The sequence below is a fragment of the Canis lupus genome, chromosome 23 (assembly GCF_048164855.1).
Source record: "Canis lupus baileyi chromosome 23, mCanLup2.hap1, whole genome shotgun sequence".
NCBI classification, from domain to species: Eukaryota; Metazoa; Chordata; class Mammalia; order Carnivora; family Canidae; genus Canis; species Canis lupus.
This window is the reverse complement of record NC_132860.1, coordinates 45,633,900-45,655,537: the sequence shown is the minus strand read 5'-3', so window position 1 is coordinate 45,655,537 and position 21,638 is coordinate 45,633,900. Positions and strand designations below refer to the sequence as shown.

The following is a 21,638-nucleotide window of genomic DNA, read 5'->3' as shown; positions in this document are numbered from 1 at the left end:
CTCCCTATGACTCGGATTGCTCCAAAGGCACATCTGGTCTTTCCCTGGATGCTTCTGGACTCATGGCAAGTCCACCTCAACCCAGTCTGTCTTCTCCTCCTAAATATTTAAAGCACCTCATTGGTCTGGCCTGAGATGTGTGCCAGAAGTCTACCTGCCCTCAGTCAAGAGGGTACCTGCAACCTTGAATCCCAGAAGGGTAAGCCCCTTGAAGGCAACACCTATGTACTCGGTCCTTCTAATGTGGTGCCTGGTACGAGCTCCCAAACGATTCTCTGATGTCCCCAAGGGGGTCTATTCCCACACTCTGGGAAAAGGCTGATTACAAAACACACATTAAAGGGGTATTCAAGCTGCATATTCACATACATGGTAGCAAGTTAGAAGGGTCTACACACATTTCATTCCCATAAGAAGTGCATTAGGGTAAGCATAAACCTAAAAAAAAAAACAAAACAAACTCAAAACCCCATAAAGTGCGAGCTGTGTGGTGCTCTTGTTCCCACCCCCACTGCCACCCCCCCGCCAAGCCCCACTGAAGGTGCCCTCTTGGGCCAGTGTTGTATGGTTTTTCCAAGGGTAAAGGGAAGGAAAAGACTCATACCAGATTTCTCCGCAGTCCCTTTGGCCAGCGGGTGTTTTAGGATGGGGCTGTTGGAGGGGGTCACGCTCAGTCTGCCGCGGCTGGGCAGGGAGGCCGTGCTGGGCCACCAGAGTTCAGCACTCCTGTCCGTCTGGGTGCTGCTGTCCTTGCTGCCTGTCTTGGCATGGGCGCTGCCGGCCGAGTTGGCGAGGGCGCTGGGGGACAGCGCTGCGGCCGGGGGCATGGAAGCGTGTTCGTGGTGCTCCTTCCCCAGCAGCAACCCTGAGGGAACAGGGACAGCTTTTACAATGCTGCTCTTTAAACAAAAACCAACCAACGCCCCCACCCCCTGCCGCCCCAGTCTTGGAGACCATTTCCTTCTTGATTGAGCACTGCTTCCTTCATTCACTGGTTCACTGACCACGTGCATTTATAAGCACTTACCATGTGCCTGGGAAGATGGCAAGCACTGAGGGGATTAAAAAAAAAAGAAAGACCTAGTCCATTTTCTAAAACTATGTGGGTTTTGCTTTTTTTTTTTTTTTTTTGGAGGACAGTTAACAGAAGTTAACTGGTTATGATGAATTGTGATGAACAGTGGGATAAAATTATGCCCAGGGTAGTAAGAGATGCCTAACAGCCAGCACAGAGGGGAGGAGGTGTTCCTGCAAGGGTTTCTAGAGACCATGCTGTAATATGGCCTGGGGGTGGGGTGGGAGGGTGGGGGGTGGTGAGCCTTAAGCAGCAGGGGTGCGCTTAAGAAACCTGAAGGCTTCCTAGATCTGAGATATGGTCCCAGCAGCCCACAGGACTGCTCCCCTCTTGGTAATGGATGGTCTTCCGTAGGTCCATGTTCAAAACTAAACGTGCTCCCAGGCCCGGGCCACACTGGGTTGTTATTCCAAAGGAGAGCCCTTGCAGCAGAGAGTTGTGGCCCGCAGGAAGCAGGGAGCCAGCTGGGCTTCCGGGCAGTAGAGCTCGGGGTGGAAAGGGGACGTGCTGGCCAGAACAACTTTTGTATTTCTAAGTGGTGAAATAGGGTGCACGTGCAGCAAAGCGCCAGCACTCTAGAACACTAGCCCAGAGAAAGGGTGGTAAGCACGATCAGGTCTCTGTTCACTTGATGAGCCAGCAATTCATACAGTATCCTAGCCAGGGCTTTTCAAGGTGCCCAGCAGTGCTGCTCGAAATGGAACATGCAGATCAAGTACTTGGATGTATCGTCAAAACAAAGGTTTGACTCAGTGGGTGGGGACTAGGGTTCTGCTGCTTGAAGGGGTCCCCACGGACCTCACTGTGAGGAACAAGGGTCTTCAGCTCGCTGCCTCTTGCACATGAGCCCTCTTTCTATCTTACAACACTCCTGTGACACAGGTCCTGTTGTTATCTTCCATTTTATAGAAAAGGACATGGGAACTCAGAGATATAAACAGCTCGCAGCTAAGCAGCAGCAGAAACGGGATTCGAATGCAGCTATCCTTGACTCCAAGTCCAACCCATGTCCCTTTCACCTCATTGCTCTGCCTGTCTAACCTCCACAGTCCTACAAGGATGCCCTGGTGCAAGCAAGTCACTAGCCAGTCATCCACTGGGGAGCCCTGAGCCATCCGCAATGCACCCACTGTCACCTCTACCTCTTTCTAGAGCCCATGAAGTAAGAGATGATGGGAACATTTGAGGATTTCTGAGTGTGTTGTGGCTGCACAGACAGAATTTTGAGGTCCTCAGGCTCCCAGGCCTGGCTCAGACGTGCCCAACGCTAGTGGTTACAGGCACAGACTGGAGGGGAATGCCTGCCCCGCTGGACGTCACAAACCACCTCTGCCAGGGAGGACTCCTTTACCAGACCCGCCCTCGGCTCTCTGAGCGGGGGATGGAGCTACGTGTCCTCGGGAGGGTCTCTGCTGATCCCAGCTGCTGTCCACACACATCCTCTTTCAAGTACATTTCCCCGGGGGGCAGGCGCTGCTGAAGTGACCTGTGAAGGGACTTCAGAGACTCCGGCTAGGCGCCTTTGGTCCCCCGACTGTCAGGTCCGCTCTGGAAGCTCTTATCCCCTTTGGCACAGAGCAGCCAGGCTCCCCTGGGGTCCTGTACTGAGGAAGACTGGCTCTCGGCTCCACAGATAAACAGAACACAACACACTCTGAGCCGAGGAAAGGCCTCAATGCGGGGCCAAACCCTTGGAGCCCACAGAGTGCAGGGGAACTGCGAGGACGACGGGCCTCTGGGGTGCTGCCTGCTTCCCTGACTCAGCCAGCCCCGTCTACGGGCCGCCCTCACCCTGGGAGGCCTACCAAGGCTGCGATCACATCTGTGGAATCCGCTCGAAGGTCTGCCTGTGTAACTACAACACAGCAAAAACCACCACCCACCACCCAATGCCTTCAGGCTCGAGAGCGCTTCTTCCAAAGAACCTTCTCCCCACTGTCACTCTGCCCTCCCCTCAGGCACACGGCATAAAGCAGGGCAGACACAGCCTGGCTTTTCCAGACACAGAGGCAGGACTGGAGCCAAGCTCAAAAGCCTCGAGGCTCTGGGCTGTTCCCATTAGAACACCATGTGTTGTAAGGGTCACTGCAACTTTGTGCAATACTGATACCAATTATGATGCGCATCAACCCGCGGCTGATGGCTGCTCTCGTTGTGTGGCTTTGCTTCCACGTATCTTGTTGAATTTCCACAACTCAAGTATCACTGATGATCCTCCCCATTTTACAGACGAATACACAGATGTGGAGAGAGTCAGGGACATTTCAGCATTCCACGAGCGGTGGAGCCAGCGTGCCACAAGAAGGTCAGAACCCATTCCACCAGATGAGGTCACCTCTCTGAGTTTGTGCCATTCTTGCTTTTTCAGGTCCTGAACTGAAGGAGGCATGGGGCTCACCTATGCTCCCCTTCCAGGTCTTCTCCTCTTTCTTCTCTTCGGCTAACTGGCTGCTGGTCAGCGAGGTCTGGCGGGAGTGCGTCCCGGTGGCCGCAGCAATGGACGGGACGGAGCGGGCAGGACGCAGGCTCGAGGAGTCTGACTTCCCAGCGTCTTTCCGGGATCGCTGCTGCAGGACTTTAATCATGGCATCCTTCTCTATGATTTTGGCATGGAGATTCTTAATACTATGTAACAGAACAAAACCAAACGGTCATAATCAAAAACGATTTGGCTAGAAAAACTCAAAACAATGCTCTCGGGGTGTCCCAGGGACTTGAATTGTAACTAAGGGATGAAGAGTTAAGTGTAGGGGTGCCTGGGTGGCTCAGTGGTTGAGCGTCTGCTTTGGCTCAGGGTGTGATCCCAGGGCCCCAAGATCAAGTCGCACATTAGGCGAGAAGCCTGCTTCTCCCTCTGCCTATGTCTCTGCCTCTCTCTGTGTGTCTCTCATGAATAAATAAATAAAATCTTAAAAGAAAAAAGGAGTTAAGTGCAGCTTAAGTCTTTACACATTTCTAATCTGCAAATTGTATAAAATGAAACTTTTGTAGTGGATCAGAGGGGCACACCTTCTCTGGCCTCTGTGGAGAATCTGGGACCTCCTGGGACCCCAAGGACACACAGGCAGAATGGCTGTGGCCTCACAGCAGGAACCTCCTGGACCAAGGTATGCTCGGGAGGGAAACTCAAAAACGCTGACGTCTTACACAGGGTTGGTTTTCCATTAAAGTCAATTTCCCCAATTTCTTTTTTCTTTCTTTCTTTTCTTTTTTTTTTTTAGATTTTATTTACTTATTCATGAGAGACAGAGAGAGAGGCAGAGACACAGGCAGAGGGAGAAGCAGACTCCACGCAGGGAGCCGAAGGACTCGATCCCAAGTCCCCGAGATCATGACCTGAGCCAAAGGCAGAAGTTCAACCACTCAGCCACCCAGGCGCCTCTCCCCATTTTCTGAGAAAAGAAAAAAACGAAAGACGGACAGGTTTTCTGGAAAAAGATGATTTTATCCCTGATGGCCCAAAACGCAAATCAGAAAGCATTTGGTTTCTTTTCATTGCTTGGGTATAAATGGCTGAGACCTTCCGCTGTTCAGAGCAGGGAGGGACTAGCGGGTCCCATGGGGGTCTTGAGCACAGCCACAGTGGAGCCTGGTGGCGCAGCCATGCACACGGCTGTCCCTTACGTGTACTCCATGTCCTGACACCTCCGGGTGGCCTGCACCACCTCCTCCTCCTCCTGCCAGATGTGGGCCTCCAGTGAGCTCTCACCGTAGCTGCCATTCCTTGAGTGGTTGATGATCGTGGTGTCCCTGGGAACACAGGACACACAGACAATGATGTGGATGATCCTGCTGAGGCATATCTTTCCACCAGCTCCTTTACTCACTCTCCCTCTCCTACATCCTGGCCAATTGTTACCTTAAACTTGACAGAATTATGAAAGCATCTAGGGAAGACAAAATAAAATCCAAAGATGAAAATTCCCTGTTCCCACGACTAATGACCTTGTGTATTAAGCTACAAGGCCTGGTGTGGACACTGCACCCTAAGAGAGGGGGGCCATTGTCATTGTATTTGTGTTTCCATGCTTATACCCCTTTGTACTTATCCTTTTTCAGTCATAGTCAAAGTTTTATTTCCATTTCTTACCCACCTAGAAGCTATTTCAGTAGTTTACAGTAAAAAGGAGACTCAGCAAATACTTGGAAACACATGTTGGTCCTCTCGGATGGCGGTTCAGCTGAAATCTTCCCTCAGGCCTGCGTCCTAGCTCACTTCTGGCTTTACGAGCCCCCGTGTGACAGCCACACCGGGTGGCAAAGCAAAAAGACAAAGACATATACCTGTCATTGGAAAGTCCAACCAAGGAAGTGAAGCAAGGGGAGGGACAAAGTAGGTTAAGATGCAGGGTAGCTGGAAGCAGGTATCTGACGGAAAATAACTGGTCAAAGTTAACTATGCCTCCACTGGTTTTGGTGATTTAATTACTCCTAATTAAGGACGATTGGTAAAAAGAAGATAACTGAGCCAATTAGGTGATCTAGGTATATCTCACTGCAAGGCACACTAGTGTCTTGGGCTAGTGAATGCCAAATTGACAAATGATCCAGGCAAAGATTTTGCATCTCTTTAACTTCTTATTCCAATGCTGCAATCATATTTAAAATCTTAATAGCTTTTTTCTAAAATACACAAGAAGAGCAAAGAGAACTCCTTTCATCTAATGACAGCTATCAGTGAATAGCATTTCCTTTATGCCAAGGATGGGCTAAAGCATACTACACACAGCCTCTCATGCAGTCCTCACAGTAACCTGGGTAGTTGGCATCATCATCCTCATTTTACAGATGAACAAATAGGCTAGGCGACTTTGTAAAAACGCCTAGTTAGTGAAGGTAGAGACAGATGCAAATCCAGATATTTCTGTCCATGCCCTGAGCCATCATTCTATACTGACTCTTTTTTTTTTTTTAGATTTTATTTATTTGAGAGTGAGCAAGCTCGAGCACGAGCAGGGGGCAAAACAAAGGGAGAAGGAGAAGCAGACTGCCTGCTGAGCAGGGAGCCCGACAACATCCTGGGACTCCATCCCAGAACCCCAGGACCATGACCTGAGCTGAAGGCAGACGCCCAACCAACTGAGCCACCCAGGCAGCCCACTTCCTGTGTCTTTATGAAGAAGGCTTCGGTAAAAGGAATGAAGATAAACCAACAAAGTGGGTGCACATGAGAGTGTGGCATTTGTGGGAAATGCAGCTGAAAATAAACCACAAGACCAACTAACACAGAAAACAAGCAAAAGCTGTTAACATATGGATAGCCAAAAAAGCACTTTGGAAGAAATGCTCTCGAGCATCACAGGTTGGTGGTGGCTTTTGCTGTACTGTTGTTGTGCAGGCAAAATTTTGAGGTGAATTCTGTAGATTATGAATTCACCCTATAGCGCACAAAAATCAATGCAGAAATTAGTCCCTAGAGAAAACATTTTCAACCAATTTACTTTTGGAAAATTCACACAGAGCCAGACACCAATTAAAAAAACTCATGTTTGGGCAGCCAGGGTGGCTCAGTGGTTTAGCGCCACCTTCAGCCTGCAGGTGTGGTCCTGGAGACCAGGGATCAAGTCCCATGTCAGGCTCCCTGCATGGAATGGAGCCTGCTTCTCCCTCCGCCTGTGTCTGTGCCTCTGTGTGTGTGTGTGTGTGTGTGTGTGTGTGTCTCATGAATAAATAAAATCTTTAAAAAAAAAACAAAACAAAACTCATGTTTATGCTGCTAAGTAAAGATAGCAGGAAGAATCAGATCAAAACAACTCAGAAGGTAAATGTACATAAGACAAAAAAATTAACTACATTGCATTAAAATCTGTAAAATTTTCAAAGCCATAAAAAAGGCCTAACCCCTCAAAATTCTGACCAATGGTGCCAAAATGCACCAAGATGGGTAAAGCACTTGGTAAACAAAAATCATTGCTTATAAAGGTGAAGTATGCATCACTGGCTGGAAAGTCACAAAACGAACAGTTAGTCGTTTTTACCAGTTCACAGGCAGCCACATAAGCATCCAGACAAGAGCTCAGAATTTTGACCTTTCTCAAAAATTCATTTTTCATTTTTCCTTTCTCCCTTTCTATCAAAAGAAAAGCAGTGCAAAATTATAGAGCATTAAGATTGGAGCTAAACACCCGACCTCCTCTGAGCTGACTTTCCCCAAGACTGTGGGAAAGAGTGGCCAGGAAGGGGAAGGTAATTTCCTACAGAATAATCAGATGCCCAATAAATACACAGAAAGCAAAGAAGGGAGTGGGGGGCGGGTAGGGGAAGGGCCTTGATTTACCTGTGCATCTGAGACTTCTAACTGGGCAGAGTAAGCAGCAGGGCTGGGTAAATCCCATAGGACTCCCACTCTTTGTAGGCAACAGACCAGTGTCCCTTGCCTGGAGGATGACGAACAAGGCAGGTCCTAGCACAGGTGAGTGGCTGAAGGTGGCACCCCCACCCCTGGCCTGTCCCTGTTTCCCTCTCCCAGGAGCCATTCATTCCCCGACTTCTGATCTGACAACCCACTCCTATTTGTCCCCTCAGGGCCTAAGATCCCAAACATGCACCTGTCCTGATAAAAGCACTAGGAGCGGAGACAAAGATGACCCACAAAGGCCTCCGTGTCATGCTTCCAAGGTACCACATTTATACTATCAGGGCTTTACTGTCCTCAGCTGGTGGACTATGGTGTGGTTCTTTGCTCATAACCAGCCAAGAATGACAATTTCCATTTCAGAAATGAGGTCAATTTTTTTTTTTAAGATTTTATTTATTTATTCACGAGAGACACAGAGAGAGGCAAAGACACAGACAGAGGGAGAAGCAGGCTCCCCATGGGGAGCCCAATGCGGGACTCAGTCCCAGGACCCTGGGATCACCTGAGCCGAAGGCAGACGCTCAACCACTGAGCCACCCAGGTGCCCCAGAGATGAGGTCAATCTTGAAGGAAGTCAATGACACTCAGAAAGGCCTATGCAGAATCACGCACCCATAGTTGGCAGCAGAGGAAGAAGCCCTGAACACCGATGCCCCACCTGACTGGGGACTGTTCCTTCCGTTTAAAAACCCCATGGAGTGAGACAGCTTCCAGGGCAATCATGCTGTGCCTCAGACCAAATCTGGCAAAGAAGGCTGAATTTCTCCATAACTTTATGATGGTCTGGGCTCTTCCTCAACATAGAGGTGAAGTATTGCCTTAGACGACAAAAAGCTGAAAAGAAAAACCTCTCAACTATGCAGAAATCCAGGCTCTGCTGTTGTCACCCATAGGCAGGAGGGCCGAACCAGACACTGCAGCTTCCTCCAGCGTTCCTGCCTTGCCTCTGGGGCCCCGCCACACCTCATACCTCTAAATGTCTATTCCTGCTCCTGGATGTCACTTGGAGGGGCTACTGGGGCTGTTTTCCCTCACAGAGACATACATAAGCACTAGAATTTGACCCCTAAGGGTCATTTCCCACATGAGCCTGCAAGGTCTGTCTCTCCGGGTGTGAATGCACTGTGGTGCCCAGTGGAGGCACGTGTGCCCATAGGGCTGGCCCTGCTCCTTCTCCAAGTTCCTGGGGACTCTTCTCTACATGAGTAATGAATGAGAGAGCTCACAAGACCTTATAGAGGTCTCCTCCACCCCAACAAGCCTTCTCTTACTCGTTAAAGAAAGAACACATCCCCCAAAACATGGGACTGATTACAAGATGGGGCTGTATCCTCGGTGTTTGCTCCTCACCTGGTTCAGGTCCGACGCTCCCCCACAGGCTCCAACAACAGCCCATATTAAGTCCAGTTTCACGGATGAGCCTCTGAGATTTGAGGATCTCCTATGCAGATAGTGACCTTAAACTTCAATAAATCCCAAACAGCTGTGAATGCAATGCCCACAGCATCTATGAGCCGACAGCAAACTGGTGGGGGGTAGGAAGGCAACAGAAGCCCTGACTGGTGGGATGCACCACCACTCAAGTGGGGGGGGGCGGGGCACGCACAGGTGAGCCTCAGCAGTCGGGGGAAACCACCTCCTCATTCAGACAAGAGGATGACGTAACAGAATTCCTGTGTCAATTACTGAGCATTCTAAGCTCATTTTCAAAGGAAAAATAGGCTGTGTGCCCACAGAAAGGACATAAAGCAGCAGAGGTAATAGCTGACAAAAGCAACAATTTCCAACCAAAAGAAACCAGGCTTCGGGTCACACACAGCTCCACGGGACACGCGGCCCCAGCGCTCACTGCCAGCATGACTGGGAATATACCAGGGTACCTCTCTGAGCCATGTTTCTCCAGCTACTAACAGTTCCTGTTGGACCCTCTGGCAAGGCGGCCCCTGAACCAGGTGAGGAGGGGATGCAGCAGCCCCATCATCTGGTCAGGCCCACGTTTAATGAGGACTTAATCTCATCTGGCCCATGACACGCGCTGTTAAAAGAGAGTGTAACATGTACTTGCGCAACATCGCTCTTGAAGACCACCTAGTATCCCACTGTGTGGAGGTCCTCACAACTGAGCAAATGCTCTGGAGGCACCGCAGGCAGGCCTCACCTCTCAGCGGCCGCAGTGGCTGCGGCGTTCAAGGCGAAGTGTCGGATAGTACTCTCCTCCAGGTACTTCTGCTCCCACTTGGTCATGTCGGCCTCCAGGGCCAGGATCCGCTCCTCCTTCTCCCTCACAAGTTCCAGGAGGGCCGGGGCATTATATTCTGACACGCCGGCTGGCTGGCTGTTTCCATGTTTCTGGAGAAGCAAGAGAAATATGCAGCATGATGCAGGGAAGGGGCACATGGGGTTCACAGATCCTGCAGCACACTCCCACAATGTCCCCCTGTTTCTGCTTCCTCTCCTACAGGGAAGACACAAACCCTACAGATCCTATTGCTAAGTAGGGTCACCTTCCAAATGCTTCCACCTCACCTTCTAAATTCCTCCACCCCTAATTCTTGTGGAATTCCGTAAGACAACCTTATCCTAATGTTAGAGGGGAGAAAACGAAGCTTCTGGGAGGTGAAATGAATTGTTCAGTCTCTCTCAGCTACTCAGAAATAGGATCAGACCAGGGCCCGAATGGCCACACAGCCCTGCAGGACAAGCAGCTTGTTGCAAGTCCTGCCATTAATTTATACCAAAAGCTAAAACAGGAACTAAGTCTTAGCCTTTGGGACAAGAGCATTTTCTCTGGAGTTCAAGGAAGCAATTCCCATTGTTTGGTTGTCCCTGAGGCTGGAAGGTTAAAATGGAAAGGCAAAGAAAGGGGAGCGAGATGTCCCCAAGTGCATGTTCCCCTGAGTGTAAGGCTCTCATCGGGGACACAGAGGAATGAGTGTCTGTCCCACTGAGGGGCCACAGAAGCAACCACATGAAGGCATTTCATCAACTTAAAGGGGCTAACCAGAGTAAAAGTAAAGTGCTACCGGAAACCCGTGAATGCAAGTCAAGCTCATTTTTCAGCCCTTTCTTTTCATCTGTGTCTGGAAGATAGGAAATAAAGTGGCTGTGGTTTCTGGTCTGCTCGCAAGCTGGGGATACTGACATTTCAGAATTCTTCCCTTTCAACTCAGGTATACTATTTCCTTTAAACAGCAGGACTTGCAGGATAGTCAGGGAGTTTGAGGAGGTTCTGCCTTCAGAAGAGCATGATTTCTTCATCATTCCATGTCCTGGGATGCACACTGCCCTCATGTTTCCCGGTGATCACAAACGGAGATGCAGAGCTGCTTGCAGGGTAGGGGGGTGCCTGAACACTTTACCCGGACCCACATCCACTACCCAGAGCAACAGCTTGGCACATGAGCTGCACTCAGAGGATCTAATCCTACCAGAGAGACCAGAGCAAATGGGCCCAGGGGCTTTCTGTAATCCATATGCTTCTATTCAATTTTTTAAAGCTAGAAGTACAAATATTCTCCAATCTGGCAGTTGTTTGCCAGTAACCAACATTTAAGCAAGAATGGGGCAGAAAGTATGTAACTGTCCTCATCAACCTGCACAGAAAGCCACCGGCCTCCTCTGGCCAGGCACTGACCTCATGCAGGGGGACAAATGAACCAATCCATGGAGATGAGCTGCTCCCCTGCTGTTAGAAACATTCCAAGAAAAGATCCCACAGCCTGGCTAAGCCACCATCTATGCTTGTCATTTTCTGTCTCAATCCCCTGTAATGGCATCTCAGCTGGCTTATTTCATTTTTTTTTTTTTAATTTTTATTTATTTATGATAGTCACAGAGAGAGAGAGAGAGAGAGGCAGAGACACAGGCAGAGGGAGAAGCAGGCTCCATGCACCGGGAGCCTGACGTGGGATTCGATCCCGGGTCTCCAGGATCACGCCCTGGGCCAAAGGCAGGCGCCAAACCACTGCGCCACCCAGGGATCCCTCAGCTGGCTTATTTCTGCAAAATCCTCTTGACCTCACCTCATGTCATGGTACCTCTTTACAGGACCTCTGATTCAGGTCATTAAGAGTTATTTAAATGAAAGCATGGATTTCAATGTTCAAGAACACAAAGACAGCATGATTTAATGGATCCGTATGCAGGCCAGAAAAATGAGTTGAGGGTCAGGCAGGCCAGTGTCTGCTGCCCATTCAACTAGTTCACAAATTTTTACTGAACACCTATCACGTGCTGGGGTTATGACAGTGAACAATACAGATAGGATCTTTGTCCTTCATGTTTTCACCTTCGGCTCATCTCTCAATTGCCGTGTGCCTCATTTCCTTCTTCAAGAACATTCCCCCTTCTCTCTTTTACCCCAAGGGACTCCTGTGGTAGTAAGATGTGAAAATTAGTTTGAGCTCTTTGCAAGAAAGAGAAGATGGTGAATTCCTAAACATGTTCATTTCCCTTCCTCTTATCTTCATTTCTCCTTTACCTCCTCTCAGCTTCTAATGATGCTAAGTACTCTTTCCCTTCCCATGGTGGAGGGAGATTACATATAATAACAAAGATAATGCAGTTGAGTCTGGTTTCATAGCATTCAGAGTAGGAGATCCAAGGATAAGTAATCTAACTGAAGGGTGTGGGTGGCACATTAACTGGAAAAGAACATTCTCTTTTGCTCTAAGTATTGGGATGCACTCTTTCTGTCGGCCAGAGACTCCTCAGTATCTATCAGATACCAGCACGGTACCAGGCACCAGAGAAGCCCATCCTCAAGTTGGGGAGGGTAAGATCTCAGTACTGAGAAATACTTAAGGGTGGGCCTTAAGTACTAGGGCATAAGGCACAGGTTAGATGGAGTCTAGAGGCAGACTCACCCTTTCTATGAGCTGTCAACTAAGCCAAGATGGTGGGAGACTGGGTGGGTTCCTTAATTTTCTGGGCAATCTAACACCTCCTTCCCTAGCCAAGCCCACACCCAGAGTGAAATGTGTGTGCCTGCCATGAGAAAGAGCTGAGCTGGCCTGAACAGATGCTTTCAAGTGTTTTCAAGTATTCCAACCACAACCACTATGCTCTATCCAGTAGATAATTCCATGGAACCCTGCCTTGCTTTTCCCTGGTTCCCAACTTAGAGCACACCCTTCACCAGCTGCACAGAGGGCTCTGCCCACGGCACTGGCTGATGCCACACAAGCCCAGGCTCTCTCTGGAGTCAGGAGCCTTTGACCAGTGTATAATGGAGCCCGGCCCAGCCGCAGAGCTTCCCTGCTGAGGCACACAAGGACCCAAGTTTATTAGCAGCTAAGTTATATTGACAGCTGTTACTGGCAGAAAGAAAGAAAGGCAGAAGAACTCGGAGCTTATGGCCAATATTACATCGGGATACTTATAACGGGGGGATAGTCCCAGGGATAGTCCTGAACTCCTTTCTCTCCTTTACCTCTGAAAACTCAGAGGTAAAGAATCATGTGGGACTCAGTTCACCCTCTTACCAGCTCCTGCATGGAATCCCACTTCATGACACCCTAGACGACACCACCAGCCTTCAGGCTGGCCTCCCTGATGTCCTCATTCACCCCTCCAGACCCTCCTGATCCCACCAGAGGGCTCTTCCTCTGATCTTCTGAGCCTGTCCGGCTTGAAAAGCTCCCAGAAATTGGCCCTCTGCTGACTACAGGAAGCAGTACAGTGTCTCCACCTGACCAAATGCCTCCCCTCTGGCCTCTGCCTCCTCAGCAGCCACCGCCTGTGCATTCTCTGCCAGCCAGCTGCACCCAGCCATCTGCAATGTGCCATGCTGCTTCGTACCTCTCTCCTACGCAAAACCCTCTTCTACCTCTGATGTCCTTCCCCCAGAATGTCAAACAAACTCATCTTTCCAAGTCCACCTCAAATGTCCTATAACCCCGTGCCCCTGTGTCCAGCCCCCCAGCAGTCAGCACTTTCTCTCTTTAAGGACTTTGTCACTGCAATGAGTGGACTACCTGGCCCCTCCACTGGCCGTAATGCTGGTATGTTGGGGACAGGGAGTTCCCATTCACCTCTGAGTCCTCAATGCACAGTGCACAGCCTGAGCCACGGCAGGTGCGGTGCTGCCAGATGGGTGCTGCATGACTGTGTGGGCCCAGCCTCACCTGCTGGGTCCTCAGAGCATCCAACTCTCTCTCCAGCCATGTCCGTAGTCTCCGCTCCATCTGCTCTCGCTTCTCACATGCAGACTGCAGCTGGCTCAGGGCCTGCTGGAGCTTCTCCACCTTCTCCACATAGGCTTGCTTCTCTCGTAACTAAGCAGAGGAAAGGGAAGAAAGAGCAGAGAACTCAGACCAGCAGTTCTCAAAGCCTGGGTGGAGGTGGGGGTGGTCAGATTACCTGGGGATTGCATTTGAACAAGTGCATGGACCTTCCCTACTGTCATCCCTCTGACGTGCTGGGATGCTTGGAATCAAAGACCTTACGAGGGCACCTGCCTCGTGTAGCCAGCTCTGAGCTCCATCCTTGGTGACTGCTTAATAATGACAGCATTTGGCAACATTGAAAATGAAGTTAGCAAAGGGTTTTTAGTGCCATAAGTAAAAGCTTATTCTATAATGTTTAACTAAAAAATCCAGAATCAAAAATTATATACATGCTCACAACTCTGCCTGTCTATGATCTATGTGTGAAAAAAGACTGGAAGGAAATACTTAAAAGGATCCCCTAAGTACAGCATAATAATTTCTCTTCTTCCTTACTCTTTTCAGAATTTTTCAAATCTTCTAAAATAACTGTAAATTACTACCACAGAGAAACTGGTGTATGTACACATTTGTGTGAATAAATATAAAATTTCCTACGATAGATCCTGTGGAGTAACTTTCTCCTCAAGACTTCAGAGCCCTTAGCCCACTCCAGAGCTGGAGTGGTTGACAGCCCTGGAGAGACAGGCAGGGTTCAATGAACACTCAAACACCACCAGAACTGAGGAGATGGAAATACAGGTAGAAAGGATGTATGTAAATGTCACATCAGGCACGGATTTAGAATCACGATTGACAATTTCAACTCCCACTCTCAGACTTTGTTTTCTCCCAATTAGGAGTCCGGCTCACATCCATAAATCCCAGGCCCATTTCATGAGAGACACAGAGAGAGAGGCAGAGACACAGGCTCCATGCAAAGAGCCTGACGTGGGACTCGATCCCAGGTCTCCAGGATCACGCCCTGGGCTGCCCCCCAGGCCCATTTCTAACTTTCTGGGAATCGGCTCGTGCCAAAAACCAGGCTGGGGCATTGCCTTGATCTGGCCATGGGTGAGAAGACACCAGATAGTAGTTCCTGCCCGCACCTGGGTGTGCTTATGCCTTCCAGGTGATTCAGATCCTGAGTTCAGTCCCTGATCACACCAGCAAGCTGGAACATGCTAGTGACTTAAGAGCTTGCTGCAAAAGGTGGTTACTCACTTAGCAGGAAGTACTGTACGGAGCTATGCCTATATTCTGGCCAAAGCCACTGGAATAAAATGGAGGTGCCTCTGACCTTTCAATGGGGGGCAGCAACCTCACAGCCTTCTCTAAATCTGTTTTGGGCATCAATCTTCATCTGGCCCTTTCATTTGCTGTGCTTCTGATTACTTGATTTGGTTGGATAGACATTTGAGGACCTACTAACTGCAGGTTCCTGTGCTAGAAGCCGATCCAGCTGAGAAAATATTTTCTGAGTCCCATTCATACACTACCTACCCCATCCTACACCGTATACAGTTTCCTGGGTGTGTGGCCATTAGAACAGAAGGGCCATGAGATCTGTACATTTTGGTTCTTGCTGGGCCAAAGCACACTGTATGTCCCCAGTGCCTGCAACAATCTCTGGCATCCAGTAGGTGCTCAAGAAATATTTGTTAAATGGAGAACTATTATTCCCCCAATCAACTGCAAAATCTTTGAAGGCATGGATCTGTCTCATTTAATTTGTTTCAGCCTAGGGACACCAGCTTAGTGGTTGAGCGTCTGCCTTCAGCTCAGGGTGTGATCCTGGGGTCCTGGGATTGAGTTCCACATCAGGCTCCCTGCAGAGAGCCTGCTTCTCCTTCTACCTATGTGTCTCTACCTCTCTCTCTGTTCTCTCATGAATAAATTAATAAAATCTTAAAAAAAAAACTGTCTCAGCCTTAAGTCTTAGCAAGGAGTCTATTAAGATGAGAATGATTAACAGGTAATATCAACCAATGTTTGTGAAACTCTTTCATGCCAAGCATCATGTTTTATATTTAACTATTTCATTTAATCCTCCCAATATCAGGAAAGGGACAACTCTATTATCTCCATTTAGGAGAGAGGACTGAGAATGGAAGAGGTCACAAGACTTGCTTAAGGTCACACACTGACATACCCCAGGGTCAGGATCCTAATTCACCACAGTCCAAGGCCTAGCTCTTGTGGGAAGTCAGGGTAAGCACTCAGTATGAGCCTTCTGAACTGAATTAAGACCCTTCGAAAGAAACTTTAACAAGAACAGGGAGTCATAGTGAAAGGTACACAAAAAAAGAGATTTGGGAGAAGCTACACGCAAACATCTTCTAGAATGCCAAGAAGATCCATAGTAGTGATTACCAAAAGCCTGTCTTTAAGGAGCTCGCAATTAACTTGGACTTGATTAGAAATATTAAAATTAATAAATTTTTAAAATTATTAACTTCCCTTGGCTCCAACCATGGAGATAGGGCCTGAATAACTAATTTCAGTAATAACGACAATGAGGAGTCATGGCCTCCAGTCCTCAAAGCAGACCTCGTGTCCTGTAAGGATTAAGGTGGCTTTCCGTACCAAACCTACATGCTAGTGAATGAGTTGCACATCGGTAACAGGGAAGATGCTCTGGGGCTGCTGTCTGGGGTCCTCATGCTAGTCTTAAAATTGCTGTTCCTACAGAGGACATGTGGGTTTCAGAAGCTCCTAGTGGACAAGACCTTTGTGAACTTCATAACCCTCCCCTTTGGCTGCTTGAACCGTGATGCTGCGTTTGCGGAGACGCCAGAAGACCTGGCATCAGGAGAGGTCTTCTAAAGGAGTAGCTTTTCCTTTCGACAACAGTTGGATTGATGACAACACTGTTTGCTGTGTGCCAAGCCTCAAGGCCAGCACTTGGTGTGGATTATCTCACTCACGCCCCTTCCAGACTTTGTGCTTCTACCTTCCAGGGTGGCTCTGTGCAGGTCAAGCTCCAGACCGGGGTGGGGGTGGGGGGAGGGGGGTAGGGAGCACTGCAGCCGGGGGCTGCCAGGTGTGGGCTCCTGTCTACCCGCCTCGGTGGCTGCTCCTCTTCTGCCACCGTGTCTGTAGCCTGAATCCCCTAGCCTAAAGCTCAGAAACGGTCTTTGCACGTCCCCAGTCAGGCCTAATGGCAAAGCCTACCTCATGAGAACTCATCCAAAGGGCTGATTTAATCAGGAACCACTAAATCCATAATGCTGGAGACGGACCAAATTTTCCTGGACTAGGGGAGTCACTGCCCAGCTGAGCCAACTTTTGGAAATGGGAGATCGGTTTGCTGCATGCCACCCTGATTCCACCCTATCAGAAGGCTTTTTGCCCTTTTTTAATGCAATCAAGAGCCCAAAGAGCAGATAAACCATTTTTTTAAATTGTTAGTCTCTTTTCTCTACAGGCACCAGTGGTTTCCAGTCCTTCCATTTGTTTCCAGCCCTGGCCACTTGCCAACCAATGGGCTGCAGACCGGGTTTCAGGCAGAAAGTGAGCTCTTTCATGGCTGTCTTTCCTACTTTGCCTGGCTCTGGGTTGGATAAACTCTGTTGGTATTAATTTTATTTTGGGAGGCCTCCTACATCCCTCCCCCGACTCAAAGCCGTGGAGCGGGCTCCAGTGCAGGGTGCTGGGTAGGAAAAGGAAGTGGAGGCCCTCAAGGCTCTGCCCCCCACCCGTCTCACCTCCTCCTCTAGCTTGATGACTCTGGCCTGGGCGTTGCTCAGAGCCTGATCCAAGATCTCAATGTGCCTCCGGTGGTCCTCACTCGCGGTCCGCACTGCCGCTAACTCCATTTCCAACTTCTCCTTCTCCTTCAAGAATTCTTTGTCTAGAAGGGAGACAAGAACAAAACTACCTCTATCAGAAAGCACTTACCCTCTGGGCTCCCAGCCAGTCTACATCTGGCAGGGATTAGTAATAACAGAGCATGCAGAGAGTGGAGGGTTGAATTACTGCTTTTGCTCCCTCTTGATAGTGGTGATGTGTGAGTTAAGGATTTACTCAAAAACCACTGTTAACTCTAGATACATTCCAGGCCACAGTTCCAGAGATGAAGGGTACATAAGGAATGACGGATATTCTCCATAACTCACTTCTGTACAACAGTTTCTTTCATGCTTCACATTAACCTTCTACCTACGATTTCACTTTATGCTCACAACCTCCCTTGCTTCTGTCTTCCGAGCCCCTGATGAAAGGGCAGGCAGGACTAACTAATACTAATATTCTCATTCATAGAAAAATAAACCAAGGTGTAGAGGTTCAGCTCTTTGCTGAGGCCAGACAGCAGAACGAGCTCCAATCCAGTCCTCCAAACCTGGGCTGGATTCTCGTCCCCTATGACCTGGCCCCCCACATTTTCTCCTAGTTCTGTTCAGGAAGGGTAAGGAATATTGCCTAAAGGAATTTAGGAGTATTGCTCTGGATTTAGGAAATGGCTCTCCTCTCATTCGATGACAGTGTTATTGATGGTGATCACAGTCCCTTTGCACATGGAGAGCCTAAGCTGCCCTGCATTCAGTAGCATCCAAACCACTTTCCTGTAGACTAACTCCCATCTTAGTTTAAGATGGTATGGCTAATGGTGTCACTGGATCAGTATTATTTATCGAAGACATTTTTCCTGTTAACAAAAGCAATACAGGGGCATCTGGGTGGCTCTATTGGTTAAGTGTCTGCCTTCAGCTCAGGGTCCTGGAATTGAGCCCCACGTCAGGCTCCCTGCTCAGCAAGGAGTTTGCTTCGCGCTCTCACTCTGCCTTTCCCCTCAGCTCCTGTGTTTTCTCTCTCAAATAAATAAGCAAAAAAAAAAAGCAATACATTTTATTTTAAAAATAAATTAGAGGGGTACTAGGATAGCTCAGTCAGTTGGGCCTCTAACTTTTTTTAAATTTATTATTTATTTATTTATCTGAAAGAGAGAGAGAGTGCTAGAGCAGGAGCAGGGGGTAGGCGGTAGAAGGAGAGGAAGAAGCAGACTCCCTGCTGAGCGGGGAGGGGAGCTAGACACAGGACTCAATCCCAGGACCCCGAGATCATGACCTGAGCTGAAGGCAGATGCTTAACCTACTGAGCCACCCAGGCCCCTCGAGCCTCTAACTCTTGATTTTGGCTCAGGTCATGCATGATCTCAGGGTCTTGGGATAGGGCCCTGCATTAGGCTCTGCACACAGCAAGGAGTCTGCTTTCCCTCCCCCTGCCTCTAAACTGCTCACTCTCTACCTCTAAATAAATAAATAAATAAATAAATAAATAAATAAATAAATATTTAAAAATACATTAGAATATTTAGTCATGTTGTTCATAACACAGAAAAACCTGAATGACTCAATGTATAAGATTAAGGGATTGGTTAAATAAACAACTGTAAACTCTACAAGAGACTAGGTTGCATCCATTATTATTAAGTAATATTTGTGAAATGGAAAAAAACTTCATTATTGAAAAAAAAGTGGTTACATAAACCAGGCGCATACTATTCCACAGTTGTTGAAAACAAGGCATATGATTACAACAACAGCAATAAGAGTTAGAGGTTGGTTTCTATAGGCCCACACCACTCAAAGGCTTCAGACAGGTTGCTTGGATTTTTTGGCAACCCACATTAAAACACAGAGAACCACAGTCTGGAAGCTCCACTGCATGTGCTAGTGGTTTCATTCATTCATATTTCCTGGTGGGAGTCACCCATTAATTTAACAAAAAGTTATCAAACATTAAGGACCAGCCCTGTGGGCACTGAAGCAATGGAAAGAATGCTGTGCTTAAGGAGCAGGAAATGTGCCTTTGAATACAGGGCTGGAGAATTAAAAAAAGACACTATAAGCCTGCAAATATCTACTAACAAAGTCACAATTTTTGAGCCGGAAGGGATCATAGGAAATATCCCCCTCCACTTCCAGTCCTGCTGCTTTGATGAGTGAGAAAAGGAAAGCCCACGAGCAAAGGCACTTGTCCAGGTCCCCTTGCCAGCTGGCGCAGAGCCACGGCCAGAATCCAGGTCCCCGATGTCCCAGTACAACGCCCTTCCCCGTTGACGGTACTGCCCTTGCATTGTGAGGTCACGCCAACGGGATCCGAGTGCAAACGGAAAAGTGTCACATTGGCAGACTGAGTAGCCCTGTACAGCTCAGCAGTAGATGTACTGCCTAGAAACAATGGCCTGCCCTGGGAACAAAAGGAGGCCACCAAGATCCTGACCCTGAACACGAAATTTCTCCTGGCCTATCTGTGTGCCTCACTGCAATAACCAACTGCCCTCCCTTGTTCTCCTTTTCAATAGCATTTGAAATGTTGCCTCTGAAACTTCTTTCCTAATCCGTGGAGAATGGCCATGTGAAAGGCCTTAACAAGTGGGTCAGTAGCAGCTCTCTGCCTCTGCACCCCACCATCCATAGCCCTAGTGACCCAGAGCATTTCACTGCACAAAGTCAATGGCATCCGAACACTAGCTGCATGGGTTTGGACAGCATCTCAATAGGCATGGTGCCCAGTGGCCTTGTCCGGACTCTGGAGGGCACCCAGGAGTTACTCAGCATGCTGGGGAATGAACCACTGGATTTCAGAGCTTCTGCGTGCTTATCAACCTAAGTGTAAAAGTTACTCTCTTTGCTAAGGGCAGCCAAGGACACATTAATTTTGACCAGAAGACAGTAAAATGATAGACCAAGCTCAAGACTAGAGGCCACAATCAGAGCTTCTTGAGTTTTGAAAATCGAAGGTCACAATTATTGCTGTGTCACGATGACAGCTATTTAGATTTCTGAATTAAATATCCCTCCCCCCAACATGCACACTCGCAAGCATGCACCCCCACACCCTGGATTCCAATATTTGTTATTTCCTTAATATCATACTGTGGCTAAAGCACGCACCCCAACATCAGAAAAAACTGGATTCAAATCTCAAGCTTACCACTTTCCAGCTATAGATCTTATGTATGGTTAACCTCTCTGAGACTCAGCAACCTCATCTAATCAAATCTCATCTAATCTCTCTACCACATGAGAAAGATAACATCTACATCACAGTGCTGTTTGATGACTCTGTTGTTGGAAATGAGACATATAAAGCATAAGGACCTCAATATCCTAGATATCTGTTTTGGTCATTATTGATTTCCTGAGCCTAGAACAGCACCTGGCTCAAAACTGTTGAATGAATGGATGACTCTCTACTGTGCATTGCCAGCTGTATAAAGATGGTAGTTCTTGTTAGCTACTAGGTATTTCCTGACAGCCTTTGTCATACAGCTGTCATACTCTACCACTGAAGCCACCACTCATCAGATGGCTGATGGACTGACCATGGACACCCCCAGCTCAATACTCTGCTCAGACTCCCCAAACCTCACAGGGACATGAGACAAAGACATGGGTATTGAACGAAGACTCCATGAACTCTGGACTGCTGTCCAGCCCTCTGAAATTCAGGGGTGGAAATATCTGTTATGAGTTTGGTGACCATGGACCTCAGGCTGTAGCAATATCACTTGGTATCACTCACACTAGCTCAGAACTTCCTGTTCCTGTTCCCTTCCTCCACGGATAGGGAGTAGAGCTCGCCATGGCAAAGTTTTAAAAACAACGTTTGTTACAGTAGTTAGAGTAACAAAACCTGCTTATGTTTGTTGAACGAGTATTGCATTCCAAGAATGATGACTTTATTCCTTTTAACTATTCCATTTCTTCTCAGTTTACTGGGGGAGGCTGGCACTGCTATTATTGCCACTTTCCTGCTGAGGAAAGTGACCCTTGGGTTAAGTCACCTGTGCACAGAAGTGGGAGTGCTCAATCAATGGCAGAGTCAAACGTGTCTCTGTGTCTCTCTAGCTCACATTCAAGAGCACGGGGCTGTATGCCTCCCCCACACGAGCAGGCAGAGGGCAGAATTGCAAAATAAGAGAAGCAGAAAGTGCACGAGAGCTCATTGATGCTCGTTACTGCAGGGATTTAAGTATGTCATTGGCCATATC

At 48.3% G+C, this 21,638-nt stretch overlaps 1 protein-coding gene across 11 annotated transcripts in view; it reads right to left on the bottom strand.

The window, feature by feature from the left end:
- The window catches only part of AMOTL1 (angiomotin like 1), a 170,569-nt gene that overhangs the window by 6,154 nt on the left and 142,777 nt on the right, over positions 1-21,638 (bottom strand). For all 11 annotated transcript variants that reach the window (XM_072795043.1, XM_072795052.1, XM_072795048.1 and 8 more), the window contains 6 exons: positions 17,347-17,492; positions 13,559-13,708; positions 9,592-9,782; positions 4,700-4,825; positions 3,474-3,700; positions 605-865 (listed from right to left, as the gene is read on the bottom strand). In XM_072795043.1, coding sequence (XP_072651144.1) covers positions 605-865; positions 3,474-3,700; positions 4,700-4,825; positions 9,592-9,782; positions 13,559-13,708; positions 17,347-17,492 — 1,101 coding nt within the window. The remainder of the gene's footprint in view (positions 1-604; positions 866-3,473; positions 3,701-4,699; positions 4,826-9,591; positions 9,783-13,558; positions 13,709-17,346; positions 17,493-21,638) is intronic.